A 20,853-nucleotide genomic window follows, 5' to 3' on the forward strand; every position below is an offset into this window, starting at 1 on the left:
GGACTGCTGTGGGACGGCAGCCTGGGAGTGCACGAGCCGCTTCCAGAAGGAACAGCCGGAGTCGCAGTGTGGAAAGGGAGGGATGGCGCGGAGAGTTGTGTGAGTGAGCGCAGGCCCCGAGCTGTCGGGGAGGGGTTAGGGTCGGCCGGCGGTGAGCGCGGGGCTGTAGTCTGTCTAGGGGGCCGTTAGGCAGCCTCGGCTGGGTGAAATCGGTGTACGAGCTGCGGGAAGTGAGCGGCGACCATGTACCCCCGAGACAGGCCCGGCATTAGTCACCGCTCCTCATACTCCGGCAGTCAGCTAAGTGCAGGCGCCCGCTCGGAACAGTCCACCAGCACATAAAGCAGCCATTACATCCCCCGCCCGCAGGCCTCCATCCCCCCCCCACCCCCGCGGCCTCCATCCCCTCCATTCCACGCGCCCCCCCCCGGCCTCCAAAGCCCGGCCCACCCCCCCCAACCGTCTCCTCACCCCCCCCCCCACCGTCTCCTCACCCCCCCCCCACCGTCTCCTCACCCCCCCCCCACCGTCTCCTCACCCCCCCCCCACCGTCTCCTCACCCCCCCCCCACCGTCTCCTCACCCCCCCCCCCACCGTCTCCTCACCCCCCCCCCCACCGTCTCCTCACCCCCCCCCCACCGTCTCCTCACCCCCCCCCCACCATCTCCTCACCCCCCCCCCCACCGTCTCCTCACCCCCCCCCCACCGTCTCCTCACCCCCCCCCCCCACCGTCTCCTCACCCCCCCCCCCCACCGTCTCCTCACCCCCCCCCACCGTCTCCTCACCCCCCCCCCACCGTCTCCTCACCCCCCCCCCACCGTCTCCTCACCCCCCCCCCCACCGTCTCCTCACCCCCCCCCCCACCGTCTCCTCACCCCCCCCCCACCGTCTCCTCACCCCCCCCCCACCGTCTCCTCACCCCCCCCCACCGTCTCCTCACCCCCCCCCCACCGTCTCCTCACCCCCCCCCCACCGTCTCCTCACCCCCCCCCCCACCGTCTCCTCACCCCCCCCCCACCGTCTCCTCACCCCCCCCACCGTCTCCTCACCCCCCCCCACCGTCTCCTCACCCCCCCCCCCACCGTCTCCTCACCCCCCCCCCCACCGTCTCCTCACCCCCCCCCACCGTCTCCTCACCCCCCCCCCACCGTCTCCTCACCCCCCCCCCACCGTCTCCTCACCCCCCCCCACCGTCTCCTCACCCCCCCCCCACCGTCTCCTCACCCCCCCCCCACCGTCTCCTCACCCCCCCCCCACCGTCTCCTCACCCCCCCCCCACCGTCTCCTCACCCCCCCCCCACCGTCTCCTCACCCCCCCCCCACCGTCTCCTCACCCCCCCCCCACCGTCTCCTCACCCCCCCCCCACCGTCTCCTCACCCCCCCCCCACCGTCTCCTCACCCCCCCCCCACCGTCTCCTCACCCCCCCCCCACCGTCTCCTCACCCCCCCCCCCACCGTCTCCTCACCCCCCCCCACCGTCTCCTCACCCCCCCCACCGTCTCCTCACCCCCCCCCACCGTCTCCTCACCCCCCCCCACCGTCTCCTCACCCCCCCCCCACCGTCTCCTCACCCCCCCCCCACCGTCTCCTCACCCCCCCCCACCGTCTCCTCACCCCCCCCACCCTCTCCTCACCCCCCCCACCGTCTCCTCACCCCCCCCACCGTCTCCTCACCCCCCCCCCCACCGTCTCCTCACCCCCCCCCCCCACCGTCTCCTCACCCCCCCCCCACCGTCTCCTCACCCCCCCCCCCACCGTCTCCTCACCCCCCCCCCCACCGTCTCCTCCCCCCCCCCACCGTCTCCTCACCCCCCCCCCACCGTCTCCTCACCCCCCCCCCACCGTCTCCTCACCCCCCCCCCACCGTCTCCTCACCCCCCCCCCACCGTCTCCTCGCCCCCCCCACCCTCTCCTCGCCCCCCCCACCCTCTCCTCGCCCCCCCCACCCTCTCCTCGCCCCCCCCACCCTCTCCTCGCCCCCCCCACCCTCTCCTCGCCCCCCCCACCCTCTCCTCGCCCCCCCCACCCTCTCCTCGCCCCCCCCACCCTCTCCTCGCCCCCCCCACCCTCTCCTCGCCCCCCCCACCCTCTCCTCGCCCCCCCCACCCTCTCCTCGCCCCCCCCACCCTCTCCTCGCCCCCCCCACCCTCTCCTCGCCCCCCCCACCCTCTCCTCGCCCCCCCCACCCTCTCCTCGCCCCCCCCACCCTCTCCTCGCCCCCCCCACCCTCTCCTCGCCCCCCCCACCCTCTCCTCGCCCCCCCCACCCTCTCCTCGCCCCCCCCACCCTCTCCTCGCCCCCCCCCACCCTCTCCTCGCCCCCCCCACCCTCTCCTCGCCCCCCCCACCCTCTCCTCGCCCCCCCCACCCTCTCCTCGCCCCCCCCACCCTCTCCTCGCCCCCCCCACCCTCTCCTCGCCCCCCCCGCCCTCTCCTCGCCCCCCCCGCCCTCTCCTCGCCCCCCCCCACCCTCTCCTCGCCCCCCCCGCCCTCTCCTCGCCCGCCCCCGCACCCCCCCGCTCTCTCCTCGCGCCCCCGCTCTCTCCTCGCGCCCCCGCTCTCTCCTCGCGCCCCCGCTCTCTCCTCGCGCCCCCGCTCTCTCCTCGCGCCCCCGCTCTCTCCTCGCGCCCCCGCACCCCCCCGCTCTCTCCTCGAGCCCCCGCACCCCCACTAGCAATCTTGTTCAGTATTATTTATATTATGTTATATATTTAAATTTCATCTTTTATTGTCCTACAGCTATCCATTATACCAACTTGGGAACCCTCAGCTTAGGATATTTCGAACCAACTTTTTTATGACCCTTGTGAGGCCTGGAAGGGAGCAGCCGGAGAATACAGTCCAATTCAGGATTCCCATGGAGTAAGTCGGAGGGGATGGTAATGAACTTGGCAAAACTGAGGGCCATTAAGTCTTTAAGTGAAGTCAAGTGCACCTGATGTGCTTTGTCCTAGTTTGAGGGCCTCTATATTCTCTCTGGTTCCTTGGGCCTCTGAACTTCTGTACTTAGATGGTGAACTTGTCCTCAACTCCACCTGCTTTGTTCTGCCCTGGATGCAAAGGAATGTGACACTGGCCCGTGTGGCTGTTTTGAGTTATTGTGACTGCTGTTGCTGGATCGATTACACCTGAATTTTTTGGGAAATCTTGAGAGACCTGTACAAAAGGCATCTGTCCTGATAGTTAAAATGTGTGTGTGTTGTTTAATATTTTCCCAGTACTTCTCTGCAGTGCTGAGTTTCTGCCACTAGAGGCCCTGAGTGAGCTGTGCAGATACTGTAGATATTTCCACGTTTGAAAATGGGAAAGTTTAATCTTTAGTTCATGGAATCTGATACTGGATGATCTTGGGTGTAAGCTTTTTGTCATCATTCTACGTCACACCAATGTATTGCAGCAGCAGTTTGCTGTCAATCAACCACTAGCTTGCCAAACAGAATGCCTCGTTGGCCACTGCTAGTCAAAGCTTCTAAACTCTTTACATCTGTTTTGAATCAGACTCTAACTCCTAGATGTGTGATAGCATTTTCCCATTTCTTTTTTCACACGTTAATATTTTAATATTATTTAGATTTATATTTCTAATCTGTGTTTTACAGGATGACAAAATTCGATGTGCAGAATTATCTACAGAGCATCTATAATGTCCCAGTGGCTGCAGTAAGGACCAGGATACAATACTGTAAGTAACTGCCAGTGCTCATAAAAAAACAGAGCCAGGATGCTGTTGCAATGAACCTTGCTTTAATATTGGCCGTAAGTCATGCCATTTCTTGATGGAACAATTTTGTCAGGTGTCTTGTATCGTTGTTTTTGCAGGTGACTATTCTGCGTGAATGAACCGAGACAGCTGGTGCAGACAGAATGTATTTGCGATGAAAGGGTCAGTAGGGATGGTACATTACAACTAGGCCCAATCCATTCTTCATCAGGGGTCCTCAAATGCTTTTTCAATGGTAATCACTGGATAGGACTCAGGAGTGAGAACCCATCCTGCTTTTTATCACTGTCCTAAGTCGGGTTATCGGAGTCAATCTTGGCTTATCTGCTGCTAAGGACAGCTAATTCGGCAAGGATTGAATCTGGACTTTGCTGCTCTGTATAGTTTGGTTCCTCACTGGTCAGTGAATTAGCAATAAGAGCTGTAGAAGGAGTTTTTTTTCCTCCTACGTCAATACTATAGCACCTTTATTCAAGACAGTTGGGGGATTGGTGGTGACAACAGGAAACTATAGGCCTGTAGCCTAACATTTGTCATTGGGAAAATGCTAGAATCCATTATTAAGGAAGGAGTAGCAGGATATTAAGAAAATCATAATACAAGCGGGCAGAGCCAGCATGGTTTTATGAAAGGGAAAGCATGTTTGACAAATTTATTAGAGTTCTTTGAGGATGTAACCAGCAGGGTGGATAAAGAGGAACCAATAGATGTAGTGTATTTGGATTTCTAAAAGGCATTCGATAAGGTGCCACATAAAAGGTTACTACGCAAGATAAGAGCTCATGGTGTTGGGAGTAATATATTAGCATGGATAGAGGATTGGCTGACTAACAGGAGACAGACAGTTGGGATAAATGGGGCCATTTCAGGTTGGCAAACTAAATAGCAGAGTGCCACAGGGATCAGTGCTGGGACCTCAACAATTTACGATCCATATTAATGACTTGGATGAAGGGACCGAGTGTATTGTAGCCAAATTTGCAAATGATACAAAGATAGGTGGGAATGCAAGTTATGAGGAGGAAACAGTGTCTGCTAAGAGATATCGATAGGTTAAGTGAGTGGGCAAAAATTTGGCAGATGGAGTATAATGTGGGAAAATGTGAGATGGTCCACCTTTGTAGGAAGAATAGAAAAACAGAATATTATTTAAATGGAGAGAGACTGTAGAATGCTGCGGTACGGAGGGATCTGGGTGTCCTTGTACGTGAATCACAAAAAGTTAGCATGTACGTACATTAAGTAATTAGGAAGCAGATGGAATGTTGGCATTTATTGCAAGGGGAATGGAGTGTAAAATTTGGGAAGTCTTGCTACAACTGTACAGGGCATTGGTGAGACTGCACCTAAAGTACTGTGCACAGTTTTTGTCTCCTGACTTGAGAGATATACATACATTGGAAGGAGTTCAGAAAAGGTTCACTATGTTGATTCCAGGGATGAAGGGGTTGTCTTATGAGGAAAGGTTGAGCAGGTTGGACCTATTCTGATTGGTGTTTAGAAGAATGAGAGGTGATCTTATTGAAACATAAAAGATTCTGAGGGGGCTTGCAGGGTAGATGCTGATAGGATGCCCCCCCCACCTCGTGGGGGAATCTTGAACAAAGGGGCACAGTTTCAGAATAAGGGATTACCCTTTTAAGATGGCGATAAGGAGGAATTTCTTCTCCTAGAGGGTCACTAATCTTTAGAATTCTCTACTCCAGAGAGCAGTGGAGGCTGGGTCATTGAATATATTCAAGGCTGAGTTAGACAGATTTTTGTTCTAGAAAGGGGTTATGGGCAATTGTTTAAATGTTGAGGTTGGAGAGATGGTAATTTCTGAATATTTTAGGGAATTGACTTAGTGTTAAGTGTAGAGCGGCACTATTTGAGAACCTCACAGCACAGTTCAGTTTGATTTTAGTGACCTATGGCTGGGGAATGAGGAAGAGAAACAAGAGTAATGGAGGTTTCAACACTGGAATGAAAAGTGAGACTGAAGAGAAAGCACCCTGATTGGACCTCAGAGGACTGGAGGATGGCGGAAAGGGTGTAAAGGAATATTATAGAGGTTGGATAATATCAGAAAAGGAAGTCAGAGCCTCCAATAAGCCTGTTTGTGAGAGCCTGAGGAATAAAAGGGAGGCAAGATTGTGATGGGCATCACGAGGGCAGGTTAAGTTGAAAGCTGGAAAGCCTGCCTGGAAGAACAGATGGCTGAGTGATAGTGTTGAATTAGTGTGATCAGAAACCTGATAGCAGCTTATTTAGCAGGGACAAAGATGTAGTTGATTTGATCAATGTGTTAGAAAGCATACGGTATAATACTGGTAACTTCTCTTTAAAGATACTGTACTGGGACACAACTTCTGATTATATAAGGCTCATGGTTCCTCAAAACTGCTTTTTAGGTACTAACAAGAAACGAAATCATAAGAATCAGAGGGTGAAGCGGCCTGATTATAAAGTCACCTATGTTCAGCTGGTAAGTGCAGGCCAACATCTTTTCATCTTATTTGCTGCAGATCTCAAGTACTGTCCGTGCTTGGCTCCTCTTCAGCTTTTAACCTAAGTTGCAGGCCCCTTGTTTAATTGCCTACGTGCAGATTAAATTGTCACTCTAAATGAAGGGAGCTTTGTTAATTAGATTAGATTAGAGATACAGCACTGAAACAGGCCCTTCGGCCCACCGGCCCACCGAGTCTGTGCCGACCATCAACCACCCATTTATACTAATCCTACACTAATCCCATATTCCTACCAAACATCCCCACCTGTCCCTATATTTCCCTACCACCTACCTATACTAGTGACAATTTATAATGGCCAATTTACCTATCAACCTGCAAGTCTTTTGGCTTCTGGGAGGAAACCGGAGCACCCGGAGAAAACCCACGCAGACACAGGGAGAACTTGCAAACTCCACACAGGCAGTACCCACAATCGAACCCGGGTCCCTGGAGCTGTGAGGCTGCAGTGCTAACCACTGTGCCGCCCAAAATTGATTAAATAAATATTTTGTGTATTCCTCCTTTAGAAGCAAGTAACTTTGCTGTTATTTCTGGGAATTCTTTACTCTTCATCCCTTTATAAAATGCACATAGATGGTTTAATAAAGGCATTCCAATACCAACTGTGATATGTTTCACTTTAACTGAAAATTTCACTTATCATAGCAACTAAATTTGTAGTTGTATTATCTAAGGCTGCACCCTGTATTGTGGAGGTGTTGTTTGCAATGGAAACATTGGGAGGTGCATGGAATGGGCACATTTTCGGATACTTTTGTTTTAAAATGTTCGATAAAATCTAGCACAAAGCTACACTTGCTGATGTTGGTGGATTTGGACCTTGCCAAAACCTGTTGGAAATATGGGTTCAGTGGGAGACATTCTTCTGTGTGAAAGTGCTTAAATTGCATCCATTGTAAACAGAATGGTTACTGCCATTTACAGCTGATGTCAAAAAATAAACCTAGCAGCCCTAATCTAGCCTTGATAATGAACCTTCTGACAGTAATCCCATTTGAGTGACCCATGGCACTCAGTTTCATTCAGAAGTCTAGACTTCTGAACTTGAGCAAGTTAAGCACCTCCTCATATTCCATAGTAGTGGGCAGCTCTGTCAGAACATGTTCCAGAAAGCTGACCTTCGGAGTGTATTCCAAAGAAGTGCAATGCTGTAGAACATTAACCCATTTTAATTCATTCCAAGATATTTTTAGAAGATTGTGGATAATTTGTGCATCACTCCCTGTGTTGGCTAGTGATTGGGTGCAGCAGCCCTGGTTAATATTTTGTTCTCCTATATCTAACTTCAGGATATTGAGGCCAATTGTAGATGAGGGGTTTTGTTAGAGTAGTTGGGGAGAAAATGCTTCGGTTGGCAGGAAGGTAGGTAAGTAGAAGACACAGATTTACGATAATTGTCAAGTGAAGTCGGGGGGAGATGAGAAATGGTTTTACAGAGCACATTGTTGGGAGATGTTGGCGTTGTGGTAATCTTGCTGGACTAGCAATCCAGAGGCCCAGACTAATGCCCTGGGATCACAGGTTCAAATCCCACCACGGCAACTGGTGGAATTTAAATTCAATTAGTTAATTTGAAAAAAATCTGGAATTGAAAGCTAGTCTCAGTTATGGCACCATGAAACTATCATTGGTTGCCGAATAAAAGACTCATCTGGTTCACTAATGTCCTTTAGGGAAGGAAATCTGTTGTCCTTCCTGGTTTGGCCTACATGTGACTCTAGACCTACAGCAATGTAGTTGATTCTTAACTGCACTCTGAAATGGCCTAGCAAGCTGCTCAGTTGTCAAGGGCAATTAGGGATGGGCAACAAATGCTGGCCTTGCCATCGATCCCATGAAAGAATATATAAAACAATCTGTGCTGCACTACCTGATTCTGTAGTAGTTTTCAAAGGGAATTGGATATATACTTGAGAAGGAAAAAATTGCAGGGCTATAAGGAAAGAGCAGGGGTGTGGGACTAATTGGATAGCTCATTCAAAGAGCCACCACGGGCATGATGAACCAAATGGCCTCCTTTTATGCTGTATTATTGTATGATGACTGACTTGCTGCAAGAAACCATGCAACAACCCCATCCCTTCACCAACCCATCTAGCTAAATGTAATATCTAAAGATGCTTTTACCTACTGAGTCATCAAATCCAAGGGTGACTTTTTTAAATTGCAGATTTAAAAGGTACAGGTTATATTTCTCCCATTTCTTTGAAGATCATTGTCCTCTCTGTACAACCATAACTGAAGAGAGTTGAAGTGATGGTGGAATGCTGGTTTGCAAATTCTGTATTTCAAGCGCACAGCAGTTGAGTAAGAGAGCAAATGTGCAAAGAATGTGGTGAGCAGTGCTGAAAGCTGTTTTGCCAGATACAGGGCAGTGGTGAAAATGTCTGACAGATGATTCAGATGAGTGGCTGCGGGGAGAGGAGGGTTAAGGCTTCCCTGGAGCAGCTTGTTCTTCGTAAACAGGAAACGTTAATTTTTGCTTCAGCAATTATTTTTTTTAAATCCTCGAGCTAGTTGGAGCAGAGTGTCAGGTCAGTAAGTGTTGGGCTCACTCACTTGTTTACAAGCTGCCAAATGATGGACTGGGACAGTTTCAGAGACTGCTAATTGGCAATAAAATGGGAAAGAGAGTTAAAAGATTTTTTTAAGAATTAAGTAAGCCTGGTGAGGCATAAGTTCTCACTGACTGTGTTAGGGCACAAAGTTTCTCATAACTCCTGACCACCGACTTCCTGATTTGTTCACCTAGATTATTCTCTGAGGGAAGCAAGATCAAAGCATAAATTAACTGCAGTGAGCCATTTGCATGCACCCTTGGTTGTGGAATGGTACATTAGGTGATGGGGAAAGCCTATGGAACTACATGGTCAAACATTTACACAGTTGGGGGAAAATAAAAGAACCTGCATTTTGAAAGCTCCTTATAACATCTAGCCTGGTGTTGCAAAGCTCTGTGCATGCAGTAAGTTTCTTTGAAGTTTGAGTATTTGTTATCTAGGCAAAGGCCATAGTCCACCTGGGAGTATGCATATGAGAAAACGTACTTTTATGTAATGCCTTTCATCCCTCAGAATATCCCAGTGCTGCTTCACAGCCAATGAATTATTTTGAAGAGTGGTCACTGTTTTGTAAGAAAATAGGCGGTCAGTTTGTGCTTAGTAAGATCCCACAGACAAAAGTGAGCTAAATGACCTGTTGAGCTGTTTTGGTTGAGGAATAAATATTGGCCAGGCCATGGGAATTTCCATGTTTTATGTTCACCTGAATGAGCAAAATAGGGTCTTGTTTTACTGTCTCGTCTGAGTGATGACATGACTAACAATGCAACATATTCACTCGATACTAGCCCCAGGAGTGAGGCTTGAACCCATGAGCTGACTCGAGCAAGAGTGTTCCTATTGAACTAAGCTGGCACTTAAAGTTTTTCACACTATGTTGCTTACCCTGTTCAATTCCATATCTTAAGACAACACGCAAACCCCATCCCTTGAACACCCAGACCAACTCCCAGGCAGAGGATGCAGGTTAATATGGGTGGAGACTATAAATCAATATCCAAGCACCTGGTACAGGACAGTGACCTTTTAAAATGCAGCACCCTGAACCTCCCTCTTACTCTGCCTAACTGTACTTCAGGAGAGGTAACTAATGTGCCTCTATTAATGCATGTTTGGATAAGGCGTGCCAGCAAATCCAAGGTTCCAATGTGTGACCCGCACTATGCTGATGTCTACTGAGCATTCGGATTGGTGATGTGTGTAATGACCTCCTGAAACATGTAACAGTATCAGTTACCTCTCAGAACCTCTAATCAGAATGTTACCAGTCACTGCTCCCCGGTAGTTAGATTGCATTTTACTATTAAGTATCATTTTGGCATATATATGTTGCATTGCAGTCATCTGCAGCTTGTATCCCAGTGGAGAATGTGAATATAGCCACAAACCGTGACCTTTTTGTGATGTCACCTTGTTCCTCATAAGTCATGTAGTTCTGGTTTGGAAGGCATATTCTAATTCATTTTAATAGGTCCAAAAATGACACTGCTTTATGAAAAACATTATAGTCAAAACACTCGCGGCATTTCAAAAAATTTTTGTGTGGCAGCTGAATAATATAATTTGTTAGGCTGTACAATAGTTTGAACAAAATATCCTTGAAGTCTGTTCTGACCCATGCTGAAATGAATGAATTTTACTCCTACACCAAGGCCGAAAATATGTGTTCCTTACAGCGGCAGTGTTATGAATCATATGAGAACCTTGCTGTTTGTCTGTTCAGTAAAAGAAAACATTGTATATCCTCAGGATGTTGCAAAAGTGTGTTATAGTCAATAGGTTACTTTTGATATGTGGTCACTGTTGTAATGCGCACAGGAAAGACTCACAAATAGCAATGGAATGATGCTGCGCAAAAGGAGGCCATTCAGCCCATTGTGCCTGTACTGGCTCTTTGAAGGATCCGGCTCTTTCCCTATAACCCACAGCTTTTTCCCTTTCAAGTATTTACTCAGTTCCCCTTAAAGTTATTATTGAATTTGTTTCCACCATCTTTTCAAACAGAACATTCCAGGTCATCATAACTCACCGCATAAAAAATAATTTCCTGGTTCTTTTGCCAGTCATCTTAAATCTAGGTTATCTGGGTACTGACCCTTCTGCCAATGGAAACAGAGTAAATAAGGAAAAACTATCAAAGTCGTCTTGTTTTTTCACACCTCCATTCTGGCACTCCTCAACTTTCTCTGCTTTAGGGAGAACAATCCCAATTTCTGTAGTCTCTGTACATAATTGATGACATTCTATTAAGTTTCCTTTGTACCCCCTCTAAGGCATTGCCATCCTTTGTGTTGGTTGATGGGGAAAGTTTGGCCAGAACACCGGCAGAACTGCCCTGCTCTTCAAACAGTGATCATGTGATTTATTTACATCCTCCTGATCAGGCAAACAGGACCTCAGTTTAATGTCGCATCTAAAAGACAGTACTCCCTCAGATCTGTGCTGGAGAGTCATGTGCCCTAGTCTCAGGACTTGAACCTACAACCTTCTGACTTGGAGGCATGAATTCCACCACTGAACCCCAAGGTTGAGGAATGGTGCACTGATAAACAATTTTTACTGGTGGGTGATTTGGAGCATCCATTTTAAGGCACTCATGTTACACCTTGCTTTGTTCTGGTTTCTCTTGGGGCATTTGGAGGTTATTTCCAAGGCAGGAACCTATTTTTCTACATGTGTAACCACTCTTGGCAGTTTTTTAAGATATTATTTTACATACTCTTAAATACTCAATGCTGTGTACTTTGCTGCACGTTGAAATTCCCCTTAAATTTCGAGAATTAAGAAACTGTGTTCTCTCGTTCACGCTTACGTGAGTTCTGTCTGGAGCTATGGAAGTAAGTCATTTAATGCTCTGTTCCACGATAGCAGCACTGGGGCTAGGAGCATCATTTTCAGTGGAAAAGCTAAACTGTTACAACTCCATTCATTGAGATGGTCTGTTCCCTGTGAGTTGTATATAAGAGCACAAGATTTGTACCACAACTAATTGCTTGCTTAATTCTTCTCACGGTGAGTGGGCCAGTTTTCATCAGAATGGAATTGGATTCTGAAGGGGAAATACCAGCATGTGATGGATCTTGTGAAGAAGTAGGTTCTGTGCCGTATTTCAGGATGGGCCCTGCATCCCTCATAGCCTCTTAATGTTCCCTGACCCTAGAGACGAATTGGGTCCTGGACAGCTATTCAGGCGGTAGTCTTTACAGTGTCATATCTCCATATTCTAATCTGGTTCTCCAAGGGTCCTCCTCATCTCTTTCCAGATCATGTGGTATAGTTCTACCTTAGCCACATTAGGAAATACAAGGCTCTCTAGATTCAGATTCTCAAAGGCCACATACAGTGTTTTTTGTTGTTTCTTTTCTGGGTTAATAAAGGCAACCTGGGGTTATAGTAATGGTTCATGGATTATTATACCACATTATGTAATGTTGATGTTTTTTCACGTGAGCTTGGATGTCTGCTTATGTTCATATTATGGAAAGTTTCTTATAGATTATAGTTCATTTTCAAATCATAGAGTTATACAGCACAGAAACAGGCCCTTTGGCCCATCATGTCCATGCCAGCCATCAAGCACCTATCTATTCTAATCCCATTTTCCAGCACTTGGCCCGAAGCCTTGTATGCTATGGCATTTCAAGTGCTCATCTAAATACTTCTTAAATTTTGTGAGTGTTCCTGCCTCTACCACCCCTTCAGGCAGTGTTCCAGATTCCAACCACCCTCTGGGTGAAAACATTTTTCCTCAAATCCCCTCTAAACTTCCTGCCCCTTACCTTAAATCTATGCTCCCTGGTTAGTGATACATCTGCTAAGGGAAAAAGCTTCTTGCCCTCTATCCTATCTATGCCGCTAATAATTTTGTATACCTCAATCAGGTCCCCCCTCAGCCTTCTCTGCTCCAAGGGAAACAATCCTAGCCTATCCAGTCTCTCTTCATAGCTGAAATGCTCCAACTCAGGCAACATCCTGGTGAATCTCCTCTGCACCCTCTCCAGTGCAATCACATCCTTCCTATAGTGTGCTGTATAGAGTACTCCAGCTGTGGCCTAACTAGCGTTTTATACAGCACCATCATTACTTCCCTGCTCTTATATTCTACACCCGGCTAATAAAGGCAAATATTCCATATGTCTTCCTAACCACCTTATCTACCTGTGATGCTGCCTTCAGTGATCTATGGACAAGTAGACCCAGGTCCCTTTGACCCTCTGTACTTCCATCAATTGTATATTCCCTTGTCTTGGTAGTCCTCCCAAAATGCATCACCTCACACTTCTCAGGATTAAATTCCATTTGCCACTGCTCTGCCCATCTTACCAGCCATGTATATCGTCCTGTAATCTATTGCTTTCCTCCCCACTATTTACGGCACCGCTAATTTTTGTGCCATCTACGAACTTACTGATCACACCTCTTATATTCACGTCCAAATCATTAATGTACACTACAAACAGCAAGGGCCCCAGCACCAATCCCAACAACCTTCGACCATCACCCACTGCCTCCTGCCACTAAGCCAATTTTGGATCCAATTTGCAAATTGCCCTGGATCACATGGGCTCTTACCTTCTTGACCAAACTCCCATGCGGGACCTTATCAAAAACCTTAATGCGGTCCGTGTAGACTACATCAACTGCTTTACCCTCATCTACACACCTAGTCACCTTATCAGTGTTTATTCATATATCAAAAAAGGCATGTCTGAAAATATCAGTGAGCTCTCAGTGCATGTTGGAGATGCAATTTTATCATTGAATGTTTTGTTGACTGCAAATTGAATTACCGATGTGACTGATCAAAAAGCTGTTATCCTCTAGGTGGCAGTGTTGTCTCAACAGATCCCATTTCCTGCTTTTCATAAAGCAGACTGTTCCTCTCACAATGCTAGATAGATAGCAGCACACCATCTTTCCATATTTATACTGTAGTGTGTAATCCTACCTTAAATCACTTTGCACAGTCAATACCCACTACTGGTGAAATAAATAATTTTACAGGTATCTACTATTAGTGTTGGTACGGCTGAATAAGATTCATGTAAGCTTCACCTTCAAAATATGTCGCTGCTCCATTGGGAGTTGCATCACTTGAACCTGTTGACCATTGCTCTGTGTAAATGGTGATGAACCCTGTGGTTACTGGGCTGGAAATCCATTTTGATGACTGTGCCTTTTGGGGATAATCCTGGGAGTTTCTTCTTCACCCTGATTGTGTGTGGTTGTCTTAGTGAGATGGGCAAATGGCTGCTATTTTGACTCCTTATTAGGGAGTTAAAGTCTGACTGAAGAGGCTTTGAGGTCAATCTTAACACTGGGTGTCAGCATTAGGATACTGCTGTGTTTCTATGGGTGAGGTGTTAAAGGATAGGACCTGCTTATCTGTATCAATGGAAAATAACAGAGCCAAGGGAATGTGTCTTATCCATCTTCTCCCTTTCCCAAGACGCTCTTTTAGTAACTGGATTCTGTGCTGCTTTACGCCCACTCTTACTCAGATATGAAGATGTAGCACCTTATTAGTTTGACATTCTTTAATAAGTTTAGAGGGAAAAAAAACAATGCTGACCTTTCCAGTTTATACTTGTTTTTATAATTCATCTGGAAACTGATTATCTGTTCCTGTGTGAATAATAGACTCTAATCCAGTTAGATGCTTGGAACTTTCAGTGGGCTCCACTGAAGAGTCTGAAAGAAAGGTTCTTATTCAAATGTGTGATAAATATAGTGCAAATGTCAGTTTTACATTCTGTTCGTTTGTAGACCGAGGAAACAAAACAAACCAGTTCCATGTGAATGGGACACACAACGTGTCACCTCCACAAACTATTTTTCAGTGCTTTCTGTAAGCCATTGCCCCACTGGGCTGACTGCATCACGTTCTAATCACTGGAATTATTTTCCTTTTGAAAGTTTGTTTAAAAAGCATAATCGCTGTATAATCATTCTAAACCCACACCACAGTAGCTTAATTAGCAATTGCATTGTCTTCAGTTGAGCTGGAACCAAAGCACAAAGGCAACATAGTGCACCATCAAACCTGTCCTTTAAAGATGCATTCTTACCTAATTCTTCACTCGCTTTGTGTCAATGTAGAGGATAAACAGAGCATACACTGCGAACTAGAGATGCAAGTTTTGATCAGAAGCATAACCTTTCTTATATCAAGTCAACCAACTTACAGATATCACAGCTGTTTCTATTATGTGGTTCTTTATTTCCCTTTCAAGCACTGAAACTTGGTGATTAAATGCAATTTTTCTATGCATCTTAAATTTTTGATTTAAATATGCGGGCAGTATCTTGCTCAAATTGAAATCTTTTATACTGTATCAACACAAGTATTTCGTTCAGCTTTGAGTTTAAATTTGTATGTAAAATTGTCTTATTAAAAATACAGAAGGAGTTTAGTCTTTCTCAACCATGCTAGCTTAGCCATAAAATTTGGGGGAAAGCATTTCTCCTATTGCTAGAGTAGGGACCATCAGCTCAGGTGCTGCATGTAGTTAGTGTGCTAAATGTTTGGATTGTGAAAGATGCCAGTTTTCAAGATTGAGCCTTTTTGTAAACATTCAAGTAGAAATTAAATGATTAAAATCAAAGACAGACTTCAGTTCTAGTGTGGATTCATTTACATAGCATCTGCAACAGTATTGATTTTTTAAAGAGAATACCTTGTTATGATGAAATGTCTTTTTGACAAAGAGAAGCTCCGAGCAGTTTTTTTGTAGTCTTTTAAAACATGGCAACAGTGAATTGGTTTAAAATTGTAGTAAGGTTGTTAAGTGACCAAACCTACTAGCATGTCCTTTCACCGTAGCAATTGTTTACAGTAACAGCAAGTTTTCATTAAATGTCATTGGAACCAGGGTCTTGTTTTTTGGTTTTTGTTCCTGTCCTTGAAATGTAACTGGAAGGCCATATTCTGAATGTAAGTGTATAGAATGCATAAGAGGTGTACAAGAGATTGTGGCAGGGTTTTCAGTGACACCTGTTCCCATGGGCTAATGTGATGATTGGAACACTGCGTTACAGACCACAGTACACTTTCGTATATCTTTTTCCATGCTAGGCTACATGTGTGACTGGAAAGTAATAGTGTTTATGCAATAATTTATTATTCTTCTGGGATTACTTTATCAGTCTTCAAACACTGCCAGTTATAATGATCAAGCCCACTTTCGGCTCCTGATGGTTGAAGTGTTGACAGTGAGGAAAAGGAGCAGCAGATGCTATATTCCTAAGAGTGCTCAGTACCAACACATTAAACTAAAACAAAAGTCATCTTGAATCCTAGTAAAAGAAAACATAATCCTTTTACTGGCTTCTATTTTTCTCTTTATTCACCCTCCTTGTGTGTGCTCTTTTCTCTCAGTTTTCCATAGTGTCTGCATCTTGCTTCCTTTTGTCTTATTTTACTCTCAGCCTTAGTCTCTCACTGACTGCTCTTCTGGGTCTCCCATTCTTCTGATTGAGAGTGCATTTTCACGCTGCTAACTACTTTAGGATTGCTTTTTGATATTAAGTGCCATCTTGAAATTCTAATTCTACATTATGTATGAAAGTCAGATTGGAAAAATAGCCACATGCAAATGATTGTGTTCAAAAAAAATCACATGTAAAGACTTGCATTTAATATAGTGCCTTTTACAACCTCAGGATGTCCCAAAGTGCTTTACAACCAATTAAGTGCTTTTGCAGTGGAGTCACTGTTGTAATGGAGGAAACATGGCTGTCAATTTGCACACAGCAAGGCCCCACAAACAGCAATGAGATAATGACCAGATCATCTGATTTAGTGATGTTTGTGGGATAAATATTGTCCATAACGCTGGGGAGAACTCACCAGCTCTTCAGAAATGTGGGATCTTTTACATCCACGTGAGAGGGCAGGCCTCTGTTTAACATCTCACCCAAAAGATGACACCTCTGACAGTGCAACTTGGATTTTGTGCTCTATTTTATGGATTGGAAATTGAACCCAGAGCCTCTGATTCAGGAGAGAGTGTTATCCATTGAGCAGCGGCTGACAATTTGTGACTATCATTTGTGGACTATATCTTTGTGGTTTATTTTGCTGTGTCCCATTCTTGTATTAATTTCTACCTGAATGGCTGCTTTATTGGTAAAGTTTAGAACATTTGCTGCTTGAATCTTTTTTCTCTTGGTGCTTTTGAGCTGAGCCATTATACATTCAAAGCAATGTGCAAACAAGGTAATTTTATACAATGCCCAGATTGCCATAAATTGGAAAGAATATTCCTTTAAAAATATACACAAATGGACATTGATGATGCTAAAACACAACTGGGTGCGCTACTGACAGCAGTAATATGTGACTAGAAAAAAGGATTTGTGAGGAATAATGCATCATTCTCTGCTCAAACTCCTAAGGGGGAGGCAGTGGCATAGTGGTAATGTCATTAGACTAGTAATCCAGAGCCCAGGCTAATGTGCTGGTGACATGGGCTCGAATCCCACCATGGCAGATGGTGAAATTTGAATTCAATTAATAAATCTGAAATTAAAAGCTAGTTTAATGGTGACCATGAAACCATTGTAGATTGTCATAAATGTAGCAGACAGCCATTGATCTTGTTGCACCATTGGTCTGTAAGCATGCATCCTGTTCCATTATCTTTTGTTGCCAAGTATAGCACCCTCTATACTGAACAGGAGTTCAGTCAGCAGAGCCAATTTTCCACAGTGGAGATTCAGGCTGAAACTATTTTTGCTAATACACAACTGTTTCATGCGTTGTAATTGTTGGATGTCTTGTGGTCTCAAATGGTGGTGAGTTCTTCAGGGGCTGCCAATTTTCAGATTTTGATACAGATTGTTCATGCATGAGAGAGCAGATATGGTTTTGGAGATGCGCAGTAATAGAATAAAGACCAGGTAGGATGTGAATGATTTTCATGGAGATGTAGTTTTCCCTCTCTCCCCTGTTCTCCTGTCCATCCCGTCCCTTAGTGTACAAACATATGAATTAGGAGCAGGAGTAGGTCACTTGGCCCCTTGAGCCTGCTCCACCATTCAACAAGATCATGGCTGATCTGATTGTAACCTCAACTCCATATTCCCGCCTACCGCCAATAACCGTTCAGCCCCTTGCTTGTAATCTACCTCTGCCTTAAAAATATTCAAAGACTGCTTCCACTGCCTTTTGAAAAAGAGAGTTCCAAAGCCTCTGACAGACCTTTGCCTACTCACTTAACCATGTATATCCCTTTGTAGCCTTCTTATGTCCTCTTTACAACTTACTTTCCTACCGATATTTGTGTCATCAGCAAATTTAGCAACCATACCTTTGGGTCCCTTCAGCCAAGTCATTTATATAAATTGTATAATGTTGAAGCCCCAGCACTGATCCCTCTGGCACACCACTCATTACATCTTGTCAATCGGGAAACAAACCATTTATGCTTACTCTTTGTTTGCTGTTAGAAACATAGAAAAATAGGAGCAGGAGTAGGCCACTTGGCCCTTCAAACCTGCACCGCCATTCAATACGATCATGGTTGATCATCCAAACTCAGTACCCTGTTCCTGCTTTCTCCCCGTATCCCTTGATCCCTTTAGCCCTAAGAACTATATCTAACTCTTTCCTGAATCTATTTAATGATTTGGCCTGAACTGCTTTCTGTGGTAGAGAATTCCACAGGTTCACCACTCTCTGGGCGAAGAAATCAATCCTCATCTCAGTCCTAAATGGCTTACCACTTATCCTTAGACTGTGATCCCTGGTCCTGGACTCCCCTGCCATCGGGAACATCCTTCCTGCATCTAGCCTGTCCAGTCCTGTTAGAATTTTGTAGGTTTCTATGAGATCCCCTCTCGTTCTTATAAACTCTAGCGAACACAAGCCTAATCGACCTAATCTCTCTCCATACGTCAGTCCTGCCATCCCAGGAATCAGTCTGGTGAACGTTCGCTGCACTCCCTCTATAGCAAGAACATCCTTCCTCAGATAAGGAGACCAAACAGCACACAATACTCCAGATGTGGTCTCACCAAGGCCCTGTATAACTGCAGCAAGACATCCTTGCTCCTGTACTCGAATCCTCTCGCTGTGAAGGCCAACATACCATTCACCGACTTAACTGCCTGCTGCACCCGCATGCTTGCTTTCAGCGACTGGTGCACAAGGACACCCAAGTCTCGCTGCACCCCCCCCCCCCCGCTTTCCCAGTTTATCGCCGTTCAGATAATCTGCCTTTCTGCTTTTGCCACCAAAGAGGATAACCTCACATTTATCCACATTATACTGCATCTGCCATGTATTTGCCCACTCACTCAGCCTGTTCAAATCACACTGGAGCTTCTCTGCATCTTCCTTACAGCTCCCACCCAGCTTTGTGTCGTCTGCAAACCTGGATATATTACTTTTAATTCCCTCATCTATATCATTAATATATATTGTGAATCGCTTCTAACATTTTTCCTAAGACAGAAGTTAAGCTAACTGGCCTGTAGTTTCCTGCTTTCTGCCTCCCTTTTTGAATAAAGGAGTTGTGTTGGCTATTTTCCAATCTAATGGAACCTTCCCCAAATCTAGGGAATTTTGGAAAATTAAAACCAACAAATCAACTATCTCAATAGCCACTTCTTTTACGACCCTAGGATGAAGTCCATCAGGACCCGGGGACTTATCAGCCCGCAGCTCCAACAGTTTGTTCAGTACCACTTCCCTGGTGATTGTAATTTTCTTGAGTTCCTCCGTCCCTTCCATTTCCTGATTTACAGCTATTTCTGGGATGTTACTTGTATCCTCTGTTGAAGACAGATGAAAAATACCTGTTCAGTTCATCTGCCATCTCTTTATTTTCCCTCATTAATTCCCCAGACTCACTTTCAATGGGACCGACGCTCACTTTAACTTTTCTTTATTAAATATCTGTAGTGTTACGAAAGTGCTTCTGTTTTGTTAAAATATTTTTTGGAGGATTCATGGTCAAACTGAAGAAATGTTGGGCCAGTTTTTTTTCAAGAGGGTCATCAAGAGAACACTGTTGGACAACAACATTTACTGGTTGTCACATGACTCATGTTAAAAATAGAACAGAAACCCTGGTAACTAGGGAAGATGTGTGCAGCGGAGTGACAGGTCAGAAGGTGGACTTTCTGTTTCTGGCTTCACGTTTGAATTGTTTGGCGTTGGGAATGAACCGTTTAAAAGGGGTTGGAGTTTTTACAAAAACTGAAGGACAGACCCTAGCTCATCACAGCCTGTTCCACCTCTTTAAAAAGCCTGCAGAAGAAGAGAAGAACTTCCAAGGAGAGAAGAGAATTTCCAAGGAAGGAGGCCACACCCACCTCCGGTTTCCAGCACCTTTCTGAAAGACCCTGAGAAGTCCACTGTGTCAATTCATCTCGTCTCCTGTCTTTGAAGAAAAGCCTGCTAAATTAATTCTCAACGCTGCTTGAAAAGAACTGTCCTAAAAGATCCCAGTCTGTGTTTGTGTGTGTGTGTCTAAGGTAAAAAAGGGAACTGTAGTGTTTCAATCTGTGTTTAGGCTTTACGTCATTATTGGTTAAGACTTATTTTATAATCCGATAATTTTGTGTTTTAAAGAAAGCTGGTTGGTGTGTTTTATTCTGGGAAGAATAGAGTATGATTGGGAAGTGGGAATATTTAAATATATGTTGTGACCTGTGGAGAAGTGGGACTAGAATAAACAATGCACTCCTCCCGCCTCTGTCATAACAATAGAAACTCTTACTATCTGTTTTTATATTTCAAGCCAGCTTTCTCTCGTACTCTAATTTTTCCTCCTCAATCTTTGTTATTCTTTGCTGCTTTTTACATTCTGCCCAATCTTCTGACCTGCCACCCATCTTTGCACAAATATATGCTTTTTCATTAAGTTTGATACCATCTTTAACTTTTTTAGTTAACCATGGATGGTGGGTCCTCCCCTTGGAATTTTTCTTTCTAGTTGGAATGTATCCTGGGTATTCTGAAATATCCCCTTAAATGTCTGCCATGACATTTCTATTGACCTATCCCTTAACTTATTCACTTTTGCTAGCTTTGCTTTTGTGCCCTCATAA

At 45.6% G+C, this 20,853-nt stretch overlaps 1 protein-coding gene across 7 annotated transcripts in view; it reads left to right on the plus strand.

Moving 5' to 3' along the window:
• The window catches only part of mrpl23 (mitochondrial ribosomal protein L23), a 73,497-nt gene continuing 52,644 nt past the window's right edge, over nucleotides 1-20,853 (plus strand). For all 7 annotated transcript variants that reach the window (XM_068046040.1, XM_068046036.1, XM_068046041.1 and 4 more), the window contains exons 1-4: nucleotides 1-99; nucleotides 2,741-2,863; nucleotides 3,601-3,683; nucleotides 6,116-6,189. In XM_068046040.1, the coding sequence (XP_067902141.1) occupies nucleotides 83-99; nucleotides 2,741-2,863; nucleotides 3,601-3,683; nucleotides 6,116-6,189 (297 nt within the window). In that variant the 5' untranslated portion in view covers nucleotides 1-82. The remainder of the gene's footprint in view (nucleotides 100-2,740; nucleotides 2,864-3,600; nucleotides 3,684-6,115; nucleotides 6,190-20,853) is intronic.

This window comes from Heterodontus francisci, chromosome 14 (assembly GCF_036365525.1).
Source record: "Heterodontus francisci isolate sHetFra1 chromosome 14, sHetFra1.hap1, whole genome shotgun sequence".
NCBI classification, from domain to species: Eukaryota; Metazoa; Chordata; class Chondrichthyes; order Heterodontiformes; family Heterodontidae; genus Heterodontus; species Heterodontus francisci.